The 17,103-nt window shown below is 37.8% G+C and overlaps 1 protein-coding gene across 1 annotated transcript; it reads left to right on the forward strand.

The window, feature by feature from the left end:
* Positions 1 to 2,621: 2,621 nt before the first annotated feature.
* LOC120222848 (olfactory receptor 2T11) lies at positions 2,622 to 3,581 on the forward strand. Its single transcript, XM_039220851.1, has one exon. The coding sequence runs from the start codon at positions 2,622 to 2,624 to the stop codon at positions 3,579 to 3,581; it is 960 nt and encodes a 319-aa protein (XP_039076782.1).
* Positions 3,582 to 17,103: the final 13,522 nt, after the last annotated feature.

Below are 17,103 nucleotides of genomic sequence, written 5' to 3' on the forward strand. Positions count from 1 at the left end.
GTACTATTACAACGTGGACAGATTCAGAAAGGAGAGAAAGTGGTGAGTCCCTTGTTTGCTGAAAAATTATGCTGATGTCTGACTTTGTCGAAATTTTAGTATGTTGATTTTGTCACTGAGAATTAATATCTCAAATTTGTGTATGTAAAATCTCAATGATTAAGATGCAAAATTTATACTATTGTTTTATTCTAGAAACTTTGAAAACATTTTGGTTTCTTAGAACTAAGTTTCTTATTAGAAAATGTGGATAAAGCCTATCTTATGGCAAATTTATTATGGATTGAAGATAAAAACAAGGGTCTGGCATTTAATTTCTTTTTATTTTCTGTTAGCACATTTTATAGATCATATTCAGGTGGATGTTTTAAAAATTCTACAAGAAGTGAATTACTTAAATGGTGCTTGGGTGGCTCAGTCAGTTAGGTGTCCAACTCTTGGTTTCAACTCAGGCCATGATCTTACAGTTTCTGAGTTTGAGCTCTACACTGGGCTCTGTGCTGACAGTGTGGAGCCTCTTGGGACTTTTCTCTCCCTCTTTCTCTGCCTCTTCCCAGCTCTTTCTCTCTCTCAAAAAATAAGCAAACATTAAGAAAATGAAATGAATCACTTTAAAGAGTAAAAAGAAAAATAAAGCAATTTGCATTTTAGTAAACTATACATGTTTAACAATTATTTATTTAAATATTTAGCAAATATTTACAAGATGCCAGGAATTCTTTTATATTCTAAATGCTCTCAGGAAACAAAATAAGCAACAGTGTTACTCATATTGAGCTTTCTGTCAGTGACAGAACACAAAATGTAATGGATATATATGTTAAGTGGTGTGAAGGAATGTGCAAACAATAGCCATCACGTCCTATAAGAAAAGGCCACTCTGAGAAAGTGGGTTTCAAGCAAAGCCCTGAAAGACATGAGGGTTTCAGTCACAGATATGAGGAAGAGACCCAGCCCGGGATCATAGCAGAGACAAAAGCTATGGACTGGGGACTACCTCAGAGTGGGGGCAAAGGATCAACAAGGGGCCACATAGGATTTGAAGCACCAGAGCAACAGCACTGGAAAAAGCAGGAAATGACTTAAAAGAGTGAAACTGTTATGACATGGTGGGCCTTAAAGTGAAATACAAAGTTTTATAGTAGAATTTTGAGTAGGAGTTGACTTGTTTTGATGTCGGTTTTCAAGATCACTTTGCTGTGCTCAGGTTAGACTCACAACAGACAAGAAAGAAATCAGAGAGATAGCAGGAAGCTACTATAATAATCTAGATGAAATGAAATGAAATGAAATGACTAGAACATTTCATTTGTGAAATGCCAACAAATGTTCTCTTTGTGATATTGTGACACATAACTAATATATATTTAATTTTTTCCCTATTTTCCTGGCATTGAAGTCCTAAAAGTTTCTGAGTTTCCTAAATGGAAATAGCTATGTAGCTGTCTTTTGTTATTCACAAAAGGCCTTCCTACCACACCAGAGTTTATGTTAATGAGATAATTTTTTGAAATCTCCTAAGAATTAAGGTTTATTCCCAGGAAACTAATCATAATTAAAGTTTTGCAAAAAGAGAAGAGAGGGTCTAGAGGTTTCATTAATCACTGATGGCCAATGATTTGATCAATCCTGGTTTAAAAATCAAACATTCATAAAAATCTAAAAGGAAGAGTTTCAAAGATCTTCTGGGTTGATGCACATGTGGAGTTGTAGAGGATGGTACACCCATAGAGGACAGTGAATCTTCTGGCCTTTTCCTGCATACCTATTGGGTGTATCTCTTCTACCTAGTTGTTAGTAAAAAAAAAAAAAAAAAAAAATCTTAACTTTATAAAAAACTCTAGAAAATTAATTGATCTCAGGGATGGATTCCTGGAAATCTTCTATTTATTGAAGGTTCAGAAGCCCAAGTGATAAACTGTACTTGCAATTGGCATCTGATTTGGTGGGCAGTCTTGTGAGGCTAAGCCCTTAACCAGTGAGAGATTAAGCTATCTCCATGTAGATAGTGTGAGTATTGTATTAAATTGTAGGATACCAAGCTGGTTGTATGGAGGGTTAGGGATTCCTTAGTATGGGGAAGAAACCTTCACACATTTGGTGACCAAAAGCGTCAGAGGTGACATGTTGTGAATAGAAGAGACTCACTTTTCTTTATACTTTTCACTTCCTAAGTTATTCATTCTTACCTTTGGCCTTCCATTCAATGGGCCTTTACTCAAACCAGTGTTGACTTAGCCCTAGTATGAAGTGGACAACATTCTGGATGCCAGAAATGCAGAGAGTGAATAGGAAACTCTATAGCTAGCTAAACTCTAATCGAAGTATAGCAAATACCAATTTTATTATGACATTTGCATAATCTACGTATGGCAGCATAAACATAAACATAATATAAAGAATGTTGTTCTCCAACAAAGAAGAATAGATCTACCATTTCTGATTTATGATATATCTCTTGGTCTGTTCATTTCTCTCTAGCATTTTGCCTTGGAAAATTTCAGCCCAACCAGTGCTCTCTGAGGTGTCATCTCCATTGTAAAATACTGGAAGTGTCTTCTCTCTTTTTCCTTCCTTCCTGGTCTTTGTGGTTTTCTTCTCTGCTGGAGCTGCCATAGGCAATGTCAATGAAGAATATAACTTTATCCTCTGATTTTATCCTCCTGGGGCTTCTGGTGAACAATAAAGCTACAGGGATTGTCTTTGCTGTTATATTTGCTATTTTTGTGGTTGCTGTAACTGCAAATTTGGTCATGATATTCTTGATTCAGGTGGACTCCCGTCTCCATACTCCTATGTACTTTCTACTCAGCCAGCTGTCCATCATGGACACTCTTTTCATCTGTACTACTGTCCCAAAACTTCTGGTCGACATGGTTTCGAAAGAGAAGACCATTTCATTTGTGGGTTGTGGGATCCAGATCTTCCTCTACTTGACCATGATTGGCTCGGAGTTCTTCCTCTTGGGTCTCATGGCCTATGACCGCTACGTGGCTGTCTGTAACCCTCTTAGGTATCCAGTCCTGATGAACCGCAGGGTGTGTTTCCTTCTGGCTGTTGGTGCCTGGTTTGGTGGGTCCCTGGATGGCTTTCTGCTTACCCCGATCACCATGAATGTTCCCTACTGTGGCTCCCGCAGCATCAACCATTTTTTCTGTGAGATCCCTGCAGTGCTCAAACTAGCCTGTGCTGACACATCTTTGTATGAAACCTTGATGTACATCTGCTGTGTACTCATGTTGCTCATCCCTATCTCTATCATCTCAACCTCCTATTCTCTCATTTTGTTAACTGTCCACAGGATGCGCTCTGTTGAAGGCCAGAAAAAGGCCTTTACCACTTGCTCTTCCCATTTGACCGTAGTCAGCATCTTCTATGGGGCTGCCTTCTACACTTATGTACTGCCCCAGTCTTTTCACACTCCTGAGCAGGACAAGGTAGTCTCAGCCTTCTATACCATTGTCACACCCATGCTCAATCCTCTTATCTACAGCCTCAGAAACAAGGATGTCATGGGGGCATTTCAAAAGATATTGTCAAGATGTGTATCTGCTCAGAAAGTATCCACAGGTGATGCTTAGGGATTCAATAAACTGAGAATAAGTCTTCCTCAGAACATTCTCTGTTGTCCTGTTTCAAAGGGCACTATTTGGTCAGCTGTCAAAGATTACTTACAATTGGCAATTAAGAGGATTTATCATGTCTGGTTTCCTGTCACTGGGGGTAGGGAACCAAAGATTTTTCATTAGGTATGCAAACAGATCTTGGCTATCAATGATTAGGTTGAAGAATTAATCTGATTCCAGTTCTTGTCTCTCAGACTGAAAGGAAAAAAAATCTGCAGATTCCTTTTACACTTAACCTAGAAACACCTTCCAAAGCTACCAAAACTTGGTACCAAAATTATGTGATTATGTTTGTATCAATAAAGTAAAATAATACCAATTCGGTATTATGCTGAGCAAAATAAGTCAGGCAGAGAAGGACAGATACCATATGTTTGCACATATAGGAGGATTAGGAGGAACTTAATGGAGAACCATGGGGGAGAAGAAGGGGAAAAATAGCGGGGGAAAGGGAGGGAGGCAAACTATGAGCGACTCTTGAATGCTGAGAACAAACTGAGAACTGATGGGGGTAGAGGGGAGGGGAAGGGGGGTGATGGGCATGGAGGAGGGCACTTGTGGGATGAGCACTGAGCATTATATGGAAACCAACCTGACAATAAACTATTTAAAAAAACAAATGATAATAGACACAAATCACACAATTTTATTCAAGTCTTTAATTATTGGATTTGCCTCAGAGGGTTTTAACCACTATGATCATTTTCTTAGCACTCGTTCTAAAAATAGCTGCATGTCATGTAAGAGACCATAGTAAATAGTGGATAAGCTTAGCTAAATTGACTGGATATTGAATATCCAGACATTACACACCTACTCAAAAGAAGCAGACTCTAATATATAATATCAAAGAGCACTACTGTGACTTTTCCCATGTTATTTTAATAGCAGAATCCTAAGAAAGGTGACGTTTATGGGAAGAAATTTCACATTGGCCCATTCTGTGTGATTCATCTACAGGACTTGGGTGCAATTTAGGTCTGTTTGTAGTGATACAGAAAGCTTTTGAAGAATTTTCTGTATAGATGTAACTTGATAAGATGCATATTTTATGTAAAATTCTATACTATGTATATAGTGTGAAAATAGAACAGGGAACTAGATTGTATGCAGGAAGACAACATAGAAATATTCAAATGAGAGAAAAGAAGGATTTAGTAGAGTAGTTACATAAGAGGATTTAGTTCATGGAAAGGATGACTATTGGGAAAGAAAGTGAAATGAAATATAAGTCAATTGACCTCAGGGGAAAGGAAACTAGGATTTCTATTTACTGAGATTCTGAAAACTTTTAGAGTGCAGAAGAAAACAATAATTTAGTTTCGGAGGAATGCTGGGAGCTGCACCAGCCTCTCTGGATGGCAGTCACAGCAAGGAAATGGCAGTGTTTGCACAGCTCCTGCCATGAGAAACGAAAATTGGTATCTCTTTCTGCTACTACTGGCTCATGTTGGAAATAAGCCTGCTGGTATTGACCAGGCCTCACAATATTCCATATCAGACCCATATTCTGAACACAGATACCTCGTAAGGAAAAGCATATTCTTGCCTTTGCAAGAGAGATTTTAGATGAAAGCTCTGTGGATGATTGTCAAAAGGCTCTTCCTATGGGCCTTGCAGATCCAAGACTTAGATAATAAAGGGGGTTAAGAACACAAGAGTTACAACTGAGCCTGGTCCCATGTCAAAAGAGCCTAATTTAGAGTTAAGGTACAGATAAGGGCAATACATAACTTACTAATTGGTGATGCATAACAGTCCCTTCCTCAAGGCCTACATTCCACAAACACCCTCCCCTACTGGCAGCTGGGATGAGGATAGATAAGAGTAGTTAACACATACCCAAAAGCAAAAGGTTAACACATTTAGGGCCCCCATGGTGTTCACACATTCAGCATCAAGTAGGTTTCCACAAGCAAACCAGTTCGGAAACATTCATCCTCTTGATAGCCAGACAGAATGACTCCTAGCTTATCTATATACAACGTAACCTATATATGATCCTGTTTTTCACTAGGAGCATCCTGTTAATTCCTTGGTTGTAAATTCACTATGACTGGGATAATTCTGCAGAATATTGAAAACTTGTTATCGCAAAAGGCCTCCCATTGTAGAAATTCCTTTCTCTGACTTCATGTTGTTGCTGAACCTTTAAATAAAGACACCAAAACCGACAGGACAGAGATGCCTGCCTGGTGATCAGAAAGAATCTCGGGGCTCTCTCACTCTCTCTCTCGCCGACACCGTCCACCCTTCAGGGACCCCTGGACATGCCGGAGCCGGCCTCTGACAGAGGAACTTTTAAAATGTCTATATAAAGCCAAGTGGGATTCAGATTAGTGGTAAGGACTGAAGCTTTAAATTTGATAGTCTTCAGAGTAGAAAAAAAATATTTAAAGACATAAGATCAGTTAAAACTTAGGTAAGAGTAAAGGTTTGAGACTGAGGCAACTGTGTTCAGCTGGAGCGAAAGTGAGACAAGAGATAGGTATTGATGGAGTAAGAAGAAGTACTATCTGGGTACAATTGAGGAAACTTCAGAACTGGAGACTGTAATCAACTGCAGTATATGCTGTTTCTTATTGGATTACAATGAGAATTTTGAGTTGGCAACTGTATTTGTCCACACAAAGATTACTTCTGAAAACAAAACAAAACAAACAAACAAAAAAACCCCAAAGACTTGCAACTTTAATGGACCTAAATAAGAGCAATTCCAATGGAGCTGTGCTCAGAGAGGATTTAGGATAAATACACGGAGAGAAAGTGGATAAACTGAGCACAGTATAAGTAAATTTTGTTTTTGTTTGTTTGTTTTAATGAGAGCAGATAAGTGGAGCAGTAGCTATAAAGGGATATGGTATAAATGTGTTTTGTTGTAAGATATTGCAGATATGTTAAAAGGAATGATCTATACAAAGAACAAATTGATAATGGATTTTAAAAAATGGAGGAAACTTCTTCCAGAAGGATGACCTTTGAGAGAGACAAAGAGCATAGAAACCAATTTAGAAGTAAACAAGTTGATTATTTTTTGAGTTATCATAGCCCGTTCATTTCCTGTAGTAAGACCTAAGCCAGTGCATATGTGATGCAAGTAAGTTCTCTTCTGATTCTTTCTATTTTATCAGTGCAATTAGAATCAATGAGAGCTTCTGTTTGTGAAGGGCAGGAATGATTGTTAAAATTTTGAGAAAAGAACAAAAGCATCTTGGAAATCAGTTGGGTAAATCAACATGTTAGACATATTAGGATTACAGGGTAGTCTTGGGATTGATTTGTGAATTTAGTTAGTTGAATTTGTTAGTTCAACAAGTGTACGCTTGCATGGTGTCTAGCAAGTAGTAAACATACAATGTGTTACCTAGAATTCATTATGCAACAATGATAAAAAATAATAGGAATAATTACTATCAGTACTTCTCTACAGACTTAGTATTTCTTATGTGAATAAGATGTGTTGTAATCATTTGTTTTTCTAATGCCTAGAACTCCCAACATATAATAAGTGTTTATAATAAGTTGTTCATTTCAATAAATTGATCTCTGTGCAATTAAAGGTTTCTTAACCATTAGTCTTGCGCATGTGAAGCTTATTGTATAACATGATTTGATTTGGAATCATGTCCTGTCCCCTCAACATACTAATTATTTAAATTTATGGGTTAATGAGAACCCCCTGTATATCCACTCTTAATTTATTTTATTTTTTTATTTTTTAAAATAGTTTATTGTCAAGTTGGTTTCCATATAACACCCAGTGCTCATCCCAACATACATCCAGTCTTTAAACTGGTCTTTCTGATGCCTTCTCTGGTGACAAGTTGAATTACCTATTGTACTCAGTGAACAGTCTTTCCGTTCTGATAGATATTGTTAAAAAGTTCAAACTTCGACTTTCTCATATCCCCAAAAACTTGCTGTTCAGGTTTTGAACTGATTGTGGGGTTTTTTTAAGCTTGTTTGTTTTTTTCTTATTCAAGTTTAAATATTTCTAAATTATTTCAAATCCATAGGCTAATTTCAGGTGCAAGCGAGAGTAGCTTTAAGATCATAGGCTTGTACTTAAATTCACTGGTGTTCGAATCTTAGCTTTTTAAGTTATGTGTTTTCTATCCTTAGACATGCTATGTAACCTCTCTGTATCAAATTTTCCTGTCTTAAGGAAGAATTTTCTGTTAAAGATCAAGAAAGGAAGGGGTGCCTGGGTGGCTCAGTCAGTTGGGCAACCTACTTCAACTCAGGTCATGATCTCGCAGTCAGAGTTCGAGCCCCGCATCAGGCTCTGTGCTGACAGCTCAGAGCCTGGAGCCTGCTTCGGGTTCTGTGTCTCCCTCTCTCTGCCCCTCCCCTGCTCACCTCTCTCTCTCTGTCTCTGTCTCTCTCTCTCTCAAAATTAAATATACATTAAAAAAATTATCAAGAAAGGGAAAAGGGTTCTTACAACAGATTTTCTGAGTCTGTGACTGTTTGTTCTTGAAGTAAAGGAAGTTCTGCTTTTATCATATGGTCATTTAGCATTTTACTATGTGTTCTCAAAGCATAGTTCTCACCAGCAGTCTCTCTTGATTCATTAAATAATTTATACTCTAAGTACCAAATTCACAATCATTTGTGATTATATCAGGGACTTTTATGTCTTCCCTTTAACCCTTAGCTTAATGATGTATCTTTACAAGGAGAAGAAAACTACTAATTTTTTAAAATCCCCAGGGGATTATTTTCAGATTCTAGCCCCTTAGTAGGGGGCCAACTTGGCACCTGCCATCTGCCATCTTGTGGATAATTAACATGACATTATTCTAAAACTACACTGTGTGCCTTTTCTGTGTTCTTTAAAAGACTGTAGGAAAGGAAAAATAAGATAAAAATAGACAGGAAGGCAAACCATAAGAAACCCCTAAGTACAGAGAACAAACTGAGGGTTACTGGGGGGCAGTGTTGAGTGGGGTGGAAAGGGATAAATGCATAATGGACATTAAGGAGGGCACTTGTTGAAATGAGCACTGGATGTCGTATGTAAGTGATGAATCACTGGGTTCTACTCCTGAAATCAATACTACTGTGTATGTTAACTAACTTGAATTTCAATAAATAATTTTTTAAATTAAAAAAGACTATGTATGGTTATGAAAATAAAACAACCCCCCAAAGGAACTAAAATGAAATATATTAAGGGTATTTTTGAAGAATTTGTGTTGATTTTGTGTTTCTTTATGTCATTAAATATTGATCAGATTTTTAGTTGACATCATCATCAATATTAAAGGCATTATTCTATTTTTAAGAGCACAGATGACCTTGGTTTCAACCCAAACTCCATGACTTATAGACTTGGGCAAATTACTTAACTTCTTTTTAACTCAGTGTCTTTATTTTCATGAACATTATCTGTGCAATATAAATGGAGATCTTTCTTTGCTTCTAGTTCTAGTTTTAGTTTTTATCATTGATACCACCATTATTATTATTCTCCCTAGCATCCAATGTACATTCTGCATCAAGGGCTCAAGCGCTAGGGTCAAAAACCTGAATGTGAGTCTAATTAGGATATGAACAGTTTATCATTTTCAGGTGCTTGAACTCCTCATAGGAACAATTGGCTGATGATGATATCCACCTCATTGAATGGGGAAATGATTTGTTGGAATACTTATATTTTCAACTGTCCTGAGGTGTAAGTGTTATTAATATGTTATATTTATGTGTGCACCTGTGCCCTCCATCAGCACCTGGTATTAAAATATTCTGTGTCACTTTTATTCCATAGCACTCTAGAAGCAATTAAGAGGATACAAAAAAAAGTGTTTTTTTCTTATTTCCCCAGATACATTTCTGTAAATATCAATGTAAGAAAAGTGTGTGGGGAGTATTTGTTTGTTTTGATTTTTGTTTTGCTTTAAGTGCATTTTGAAGGCAATTTCCCTTCTTTATTTTGTATGCCAGAAAGAAAGGAGCTATTTTCAATAAATTGTTCCTTGAGTACTCTCTACTTTTATGTTTTCCATTCTAGCACATATATTTAAGGCACCTTTAAACACTAAATTTTATTTTATTTATTTTTATTTTTTATTTTTTAATATTTTTTAATTTATTTCTAGGAGAGAGAGAGAGAGAGAGACAGAGTGAGCAGGGGTGGGTCGGAGAGAGAGGGAGATACAGACTCTGAAGTAGGCTCCAGGCTCCAAGCTGGCAGTCAGCACAGAGCTTGACGTGGGGCTCGAACCCACGAACCGCAAGATCATGACCTAAGCGAAAGTCGCTTAACCGACTAAGCCACCCAGGCGCCCCTAAACACTAAATTTTAAATGAATGTACACCATTCCATTACATGACAACAAGATATCTTATTAATCTGTCACTAAGATTTTTCTATCATAATATGACCATTTAAAATTATAAAGTAATTTGCCAATGATGACTAAGTTTTACTTAAGTACAAAATTAGGTAGGAAAGTATCACTATCCCCAAGTTTTATGCTCTTCATGTCAGAAAAGCTAGTAGTAGTCCGAAATGAAACTATGCCCTAGCTGACAACCAGTCTTGGACAGAAAGTTCTACAGAGCCATTCACCACCATTAGCATCCTATAGAAGAACTATAAGGAGTAGCAATAGAGTTAGAGGGCTGTGAGGTACGCATGCAGGCTGCATGGCTTATTCTCTATAGCATTTTCTCAGATGGACAGATAGATGTTAAGAGCTCAGCATCCATAGGGAAATAACTGGCACGAATTTGACTAGACATAGTGTAAATTTCGGTCCCTCCCACTATCCTGGCCCCTACACACAAACTTATACTTCTATCATCATGCCAATAAAATTATAGTTCTACTGATTTTTTTCTTAAATAGATTATTGTCAAGTTGGTTTCCATATAACACCCAGTGCTCATCTCCACAAGTGCCCTCCTCCATGCCCCTCCTCCCTTCCCCTCTCCCTCAGTTTGTTCTCAGCATTCAAGAGTCTCTCAGAGTTTGTTTCCCTCCCTCTCCCCAATTAATTTTTCCCCTTCTCTCTCCCACGGTCCTGCGTTAAGTTCCTCCTAATCCTCCTATACGTGCAAACATATGGTATCTGTCCTTCTCTGCCTGACTTATTTCGCTCACCATAACACCCTCAAGTTCCATCCATGTTGTTACACGTGGCCAGATTTTATTCTTTCTCTTTGCCATGTAGTATTCTGTATAGATAAACCACATATTCTTGATCCATTCGTCCGTTGATGGACACTTAGGCTCTTTCCATGTTTTGGCTCTTGTTGAGAGTGTTGCAATGTACAATGGGGTACATGTACCCCTATGCATCAGCACTCCTGTATCCCTTGGGTAAATTCCTTGCAGTGTTATTACTGGGTCATAAGGGAGGTCTATTGTGAATTTTTTGAGGAAACTCCACACTGTTTTCCAGAGCGGTTGTGCGAGTTTGCATTCCCACCAACAGTGTAGGAGGGTGCCGTTTTTCCACAACCTTGCCAGCATCTATAGTCTCCTGATTTGTTCACTTTAGTCACTCTGATCGGCATGAGGTGGTATCACAGTGTGGTTTTGATTTGTATTTCCCTGCTGAACATCGTTTCATGTGTCTGTTGGCCATCTGGATGTCCTCTTTGGAGAATTGTCTATTCATGTCTTCTGCCTATTTCTTCTCTGGATTATTTGTTTTTTGGGTGTGGAATTTGGTGAGTTCCTTATAGATTTTGGATGCTAACCCTTTATATGATATGTCATTTGCGACTATCCTTCCCCATTCTGTCAGCTGCCTATTAGTTTTATTGATTGTTTCCCTTGCCATGAAGAAGCTTTTTATCTTGATGAGGTTCCAATAGTTCATTTTTGCTCTTGATTCCCTTGCCTTTGGGGATGTGTTTAGTAAGAAATTGCTGCGGATGAGGTCAAGGAGGTTGTATCCTGCTTTCTGCTCTAGGGATTGGAATGTTTCCTGTCTCACATTCAAGACCTTGATCCATTTTGAGTTTATTTTTCTGTATGGTTTAAGAGAGTGATCTAGATTCATTCTTCTGCATGTTGCTGTCAGGTTCTCCCAGCACCATCTGTTAAAGAGACTGTTTTTTACCATTGGATATTCTTTCCTGCTTTGTCAAAGATTAATTGGCCATACATTTGTGGGACCAATTCTGAATTCGCTACTCTATTCCATACGGCTATGTGTCTGTTTTTATGCCAATACCATACTGTCCTGATGTTTACAGTTTTGAAGTAGAGGCTAAGGTTTGGGATTTAGCCTCTGTGATGCCTCCCATTTTCTTCTTCAATATTACTTTGGCTATTCAGGGTCTTTTGTTGTTCCATACAAATTTTAGGATAATTTGTTCCAGTTTTGAGAAGAATGTTGGTACAATTTTGATTGGGATCACACTGAATGTGTAGTATGATTTGAGTAGTAATGACATTTAACATAACTTATCCTTCCGATCGATGAGCATGTAATGTTTTTCCATTTCTTTGTGTCTTCTTCAATTTCTTTCATAAGTTTTCTATAGTTTTCATCATACAGATCTTCTGTATCTTTGATTAGGTTTATTCCTAGGAATTTTATGTTTTTTTTGTGCAGTTGTGAATGGGATCAGTTTCTTGATTTCTCTTTCTGTCGCTTCATTGTTGGTGTACATATATATATATTCTGTACGTTGATTTTGTACCCTGTAACTTTGCTGAATTCATAGATCAGATCTAGTAGGCTTCTGGTGGAGTCTGTCGAGTTTTCCATGTAGAATATAATTTCGTCTGCAAAAAGTGAAAGTTTGACTTTTGCTTTACCAATTCTGATGCCTTTGATATCCTTTTGTTGTCTGATGACTGATGCTAGGACTTCCAGCACTATGTTAAACAACAGTGGTGAGAGTGGACATCCCTGTCATGTTCCTGATCTCAGGGGGAAAGCTCTCAGTTTTTCCCCATTGAATACGATGTTAGCTGAGAGCTTATCATAAATGGCTTTTATGATGTTTAAATAAGTTCCTTCCATCCCAACTTTCTCGAGGTCTTTATCAAGAAGGGATGCTGTATTTTGTCAAATGCTTTTTCTGCATCTATCGACAGGATCTTATGGGTTTTATCTTCTTTTGTTAATGTGATGTATCACATTAATTGATTGTGAATATTGAACCAGCTCTGTAACCCAGGAATGAATACCACTTGATCATGGTGGATAATTCTTTTTTTTAGGATGCTGAATTTGATTTGCTAGTATTGTGTTGTGGATTTTTAAATCCATATTCATCAGGAATATTGGCCTGTAGTTCTCTATTTTTTCTGGGTCTCTGTCTGGCTTGGGAATCAAAGTGATGCTGGATCATAGAAGGACTCCAAATGTTTTCCTTCTATTTCTATTTTCTGGAATAGCTTGAGAAAAATGGGTATTAACTCTGATTTAAATGTCTAGTAGAATTCCCCAGGAAAGCTATCTGTCCCATGGCCCTTATTTGTTGGGAGATTTTTGATAATGGATTCAATGTATTCATTACTTATGGGTCTGTTCAGATTTTCTATCTCTTCCCATTGGAATTTTGGAAGTGTGTGTGCATTTAGGAATGTGTTCATTTCTTCTAGTTTGTCCAGCTTGTTGGCATATAATTTTTCATAGTATTCCCTAATTGCTTGTATTTCTGAGGGGTTGGTTGTAATAAATCCATTTTCATTCACGATTTTATCTATTTGAGTGTATTTTCTTTTTGAGAAGACCGGCCAGAGGTGTATCAATTTTTTTTTCAAAAAACCAACTCTTGGTTTTATTGATCTGTTCAACTTTTTTTTTATTCTATATTGTTTATTTCTGCCTTGATTTTTATTATTTCTCTTATTCTGCTGGGTTTGGGGTGCTCTACTTGATCTCCTTCTAGTTCCTTTAGGTGTGCTGTTAGATATTGTATTTGTGGTTTTTCTAATTTCTTGGAATAGGCATGGAGTGCAACGTACTTTCCTCTTAGGACTGCCTTTGCTACATCCCATAGTGTTTAGATTGTTGTATTTTCATTTTCATTTGTTTCCATATATGTTTTAGTTTCTTCTCTAATTGCCTGATTGGCCCATTCATTCGATAGTAGGGTGTTATTTAACTTCCATGTTTTTGGAGGTTTTCCAAACTTCTTTCTGTGGTTGATTTCAAGTTTCAATGCATTGTGACCTGAAAGTGTGCACAGTATGATCCCAATTCATTTATATTTATTGAGGGCTGCTTTATGTCCCGGTATGTGATCTATCTTGGAGAATGCGCCATGCGCACTTGAGAAGAAAGTGAATCCCATGGCCTCAGAATGTAGAAGTCTAAACATATCTATCAAACCCACCTTGTCCAATGTGTCATTCAAGTTCATTGTTTCTTTATTGATTTTCTGCCTAGTTGATCTATCAATTGCTGTAAATAGGGTACTAAAATCCCCTGCTATTAGCACATTCTTATCCGTAATATTGTTTCTGTTTGTGATTAATAGTTTTATGTATTTGGGTGCTCGCAAATTCGGTGCATAGACATGTATTATTGTTATCTCTTCCTGATGGATAGACCGTGTAATATATTGCCTTTCTTCATCCCTTGTTACTGCCTTTACTTTAAAGTCCAATTTGTCTGATATAAGCACAGCTACTTCAGCTTTCTTTCCTGTTCCAGTAGCATGGTAGATATTTCTCTTTCCCCTCGCTTTCAATCTGAAGGTTTCCTCAGGCCTAAAATGAGTCTCTTGTAGACTGCAAATAGATGGATTTTGTTGTTTTATCCATTCTTCTACCCTATATCTTTTTTTTTTTAATTTTAATGTTTTTTATTTATTTCTGAGAGAGCGAGAGAGCAGGAGAGGGTCAGAGAGAGAGGGAGGCACAGAATCTGAAACAGGCTCCAGGCTCTGAGCTGTCAGCACAGAGCCCGAAGTGGGACTCAAACCCACAAACCGTGATATCATGACCTGAGTCGAAGTCAGACGCTTAACCGACTGAGCCACCCAGGCACCCCTACCCTATGTCTTTTGATGGAGCATTTAGTCTATTTACATTCAGTGTTATTATTGAAAAATATGGGTTTAGAGTCATTGTGTTCTTTGTAGGATTCATGCTTGTAGTGGTGTCTCTGGTTCCTTGTATTCCTTGCAACTTTTCCCACATAGAGTCCCCCTTAGGATTTCTTGTAGGGCTGGCTTAGCGGTGATGAATTTTTCATTTTTTGTTTATTTGGGAGACTTTTATCTCTCCTTCTATTCTGAATGATAGGTTTTCTATATAGAAGATTCTTGGTTGCACATTTTTTCTGTTTATCACATTGAAGATTTCCTGCCATTCTTTTCTGGCCTGCCAAGTTTCAGTAGATAAGTCTGCAACTACTCTGATAGGTATCCCTTTGTAGGTTAGGGCCCTTTTCTCCCTAGCTGCTTTCAGAATTCTCTCTTTGTCGTTATATTTTGCCAGTTTCACTATGATATGTGGTGCTTAATATCATATGTTTCACTATGATATTAAGATGGATTCAAGTTACGTCTGAAGGGAGTTCTCTGTGTCTCTTGGATTTCAATGTCTGTTTCCTTCCCCTGATTGGGGAGGTTCTCAGCTATAATTTGTTCAAGGACTCCTTCAGTGCCTTTCCCTCTCTCTTCCTCTTCTGGAATTCCTATGATACAGATATTCCATTTGATTATATGGCTCAGCTCTCGAACCCTCCTTTCATGTTCTTGGATCAGTTTATATCTCTTTTTCTCAGGGCCCCGTTTTCCACAATTGTGTCTTCTAACTCATCTATTCTCCTCTCTGCCTCTTCAATCTGTGCATTGGACGCCTCCATTTTATTATGAACCTCATTTATAGCATGTTTTGATTCATCACAACTATTTTTAAGCTCTATAGTCTTTGTAGCAATAGTTTCTCTGATGTCTTCCATGCCTTTTTCAAGCCAAGTGATTAATCTTATGACTATTGTTCTAAAATCTTGTTCAGTTATATTGCTTATATCTGTTTTGAGCAGTTCTTTAGCTGTCATTTCTTACTGGAATTGCTTTACAGGAGAGTTCTTCCATTTAATCATTTTGGCTAGCTTTCTGTCTCTTGTTAGTTTGAAAAGCTTGTTATGCATTCTGCACCTGCGAGTACTTCTGTAGTAAAGAAGGCTCTTTGACTGTCCAGGGCCTGTCCGTTCAGCAAGTGTTCTTTGAATGGTGTCTCTTGGTCTCTCTTGTTGAGACTTTCATTATTTTATTTTCCTACTGGTAGTGGCATTTGGGACTCTCCACCATGTGTACTTTGGCTTGTTTTTTGAGGTAGCTGCTATAAGTTTGTTTTCTCCGCAGACTCTGTCTCCTTTTCCTCCCAAACTCCTGGATTCTGTAAGAGTTCCTATAGCTTTAGGCCTTCTCTGTTTGAGAGATGGGAGCGAATGAAATGTACAGAGCTCCCTACTTCTCCTCCATCTTGCTTTCTCTTGCTCTCTACTGATTTTGTTAAATTAAGATTCAATTTTTATAATATTAAAATGGTAAAAATATTTAACATTAAAGTCTTTGGTTGCATTCTTGTTAAATTTCTTTTAAGATGTGGTTTGTTGTTTTTGTTTTTTCCAGAATAAATCAGGTCAGGCTGGTTTGTTTGCTTAATTTGTTTTTCTGCCATATATATATATATGTATATATGTATATGTATGTATGTATGTATACATTCCCTCTTGATAACTATACCCTCGATAATGTGACTACTTTAATTTTCTCCCAGTTTCTTCTCCCTAGGCCATATCTTCTGTAGCCTCTGTCTTCCTGCTCCCACATACACTGCTTGACTACAGCTTAGCTGCCCAGAGCTCCTCCTGAGATGTTTCTTCAACACTAACTCTTTTCCTTGGATCTACTGATGTCTGTCGCCCAGGCCCAAGCCTTCCTCTTTCTTGATTCACTATCCAATTTACTGGATCATAGCTTTCAATAAATTCCTAAACAAGGTACATGGGAGCATTTCTTTTTCAAAATTTACATGTCTGAAAATGACACTATTTTATCTTCTCACTAGATGGAAGTTCAGCTAAGTGTAGATTTTAGGTTGAAAAGTATTTTCCAAACATGAGAGACTTAAATACTGAGAACAAACTGAAGGCTACTGGGGATGGGGGAGAGGAGAGAGGGTGTTGGGCATGGAGGAGGGCACTTTTGGGATGAGCACTAGGTGTTATATGGAAACCAACTTGACAATAAACTATAAAAGAAAAAAAAAGAAAATGATTTTCCATCATGATTATGTTTCTTCTTTTGTCTTCTAATGCTTTTTTTTTTTTTTATTTCTAGGAGAGAGAGAGAGAGACAGCGTGAGCAGGGGAGGGTCAGAGAGAGAGGGAGTCACAGACTGAAACAGGCTCCAGGCTCTGAGCTGGCAGTCAGCACAGAGCCCGACGCGGGCCTCGAACCCATGAACCGCGAGATCATGACCTAAGCGAAAGTCGGACGCTTAACCGACTAAGCCACCCAGGCGCCCCTCCTCTTTTGTCTTCTAACA

The sequence above is a fragment of the Hyaena hyaena genome, unplaced genomic scaffold (genome assembly GCF_003009895.1).
Source record: "Hyaena hyaena isolate Hyena2069 unplaced genomic scaffold, ASM300989v1 scaffold_916, whole genome shotgun sequence".
NCBI classification, from domain to species: Eukaryota; Metazoa; Chordata; class Mammalia; order Carnivora; family Hyaenidae; genus Hyaena; species Hyaena hyaena.

Coding starts and splice junctions, on each gene's coding strand:
- LOC120222848 (XM_039220851.1), top strand. CDS start 2,622: ATGTCAATGAAGAATATAACTTTATCCTCTGATTTTATCCTCCTGGGG.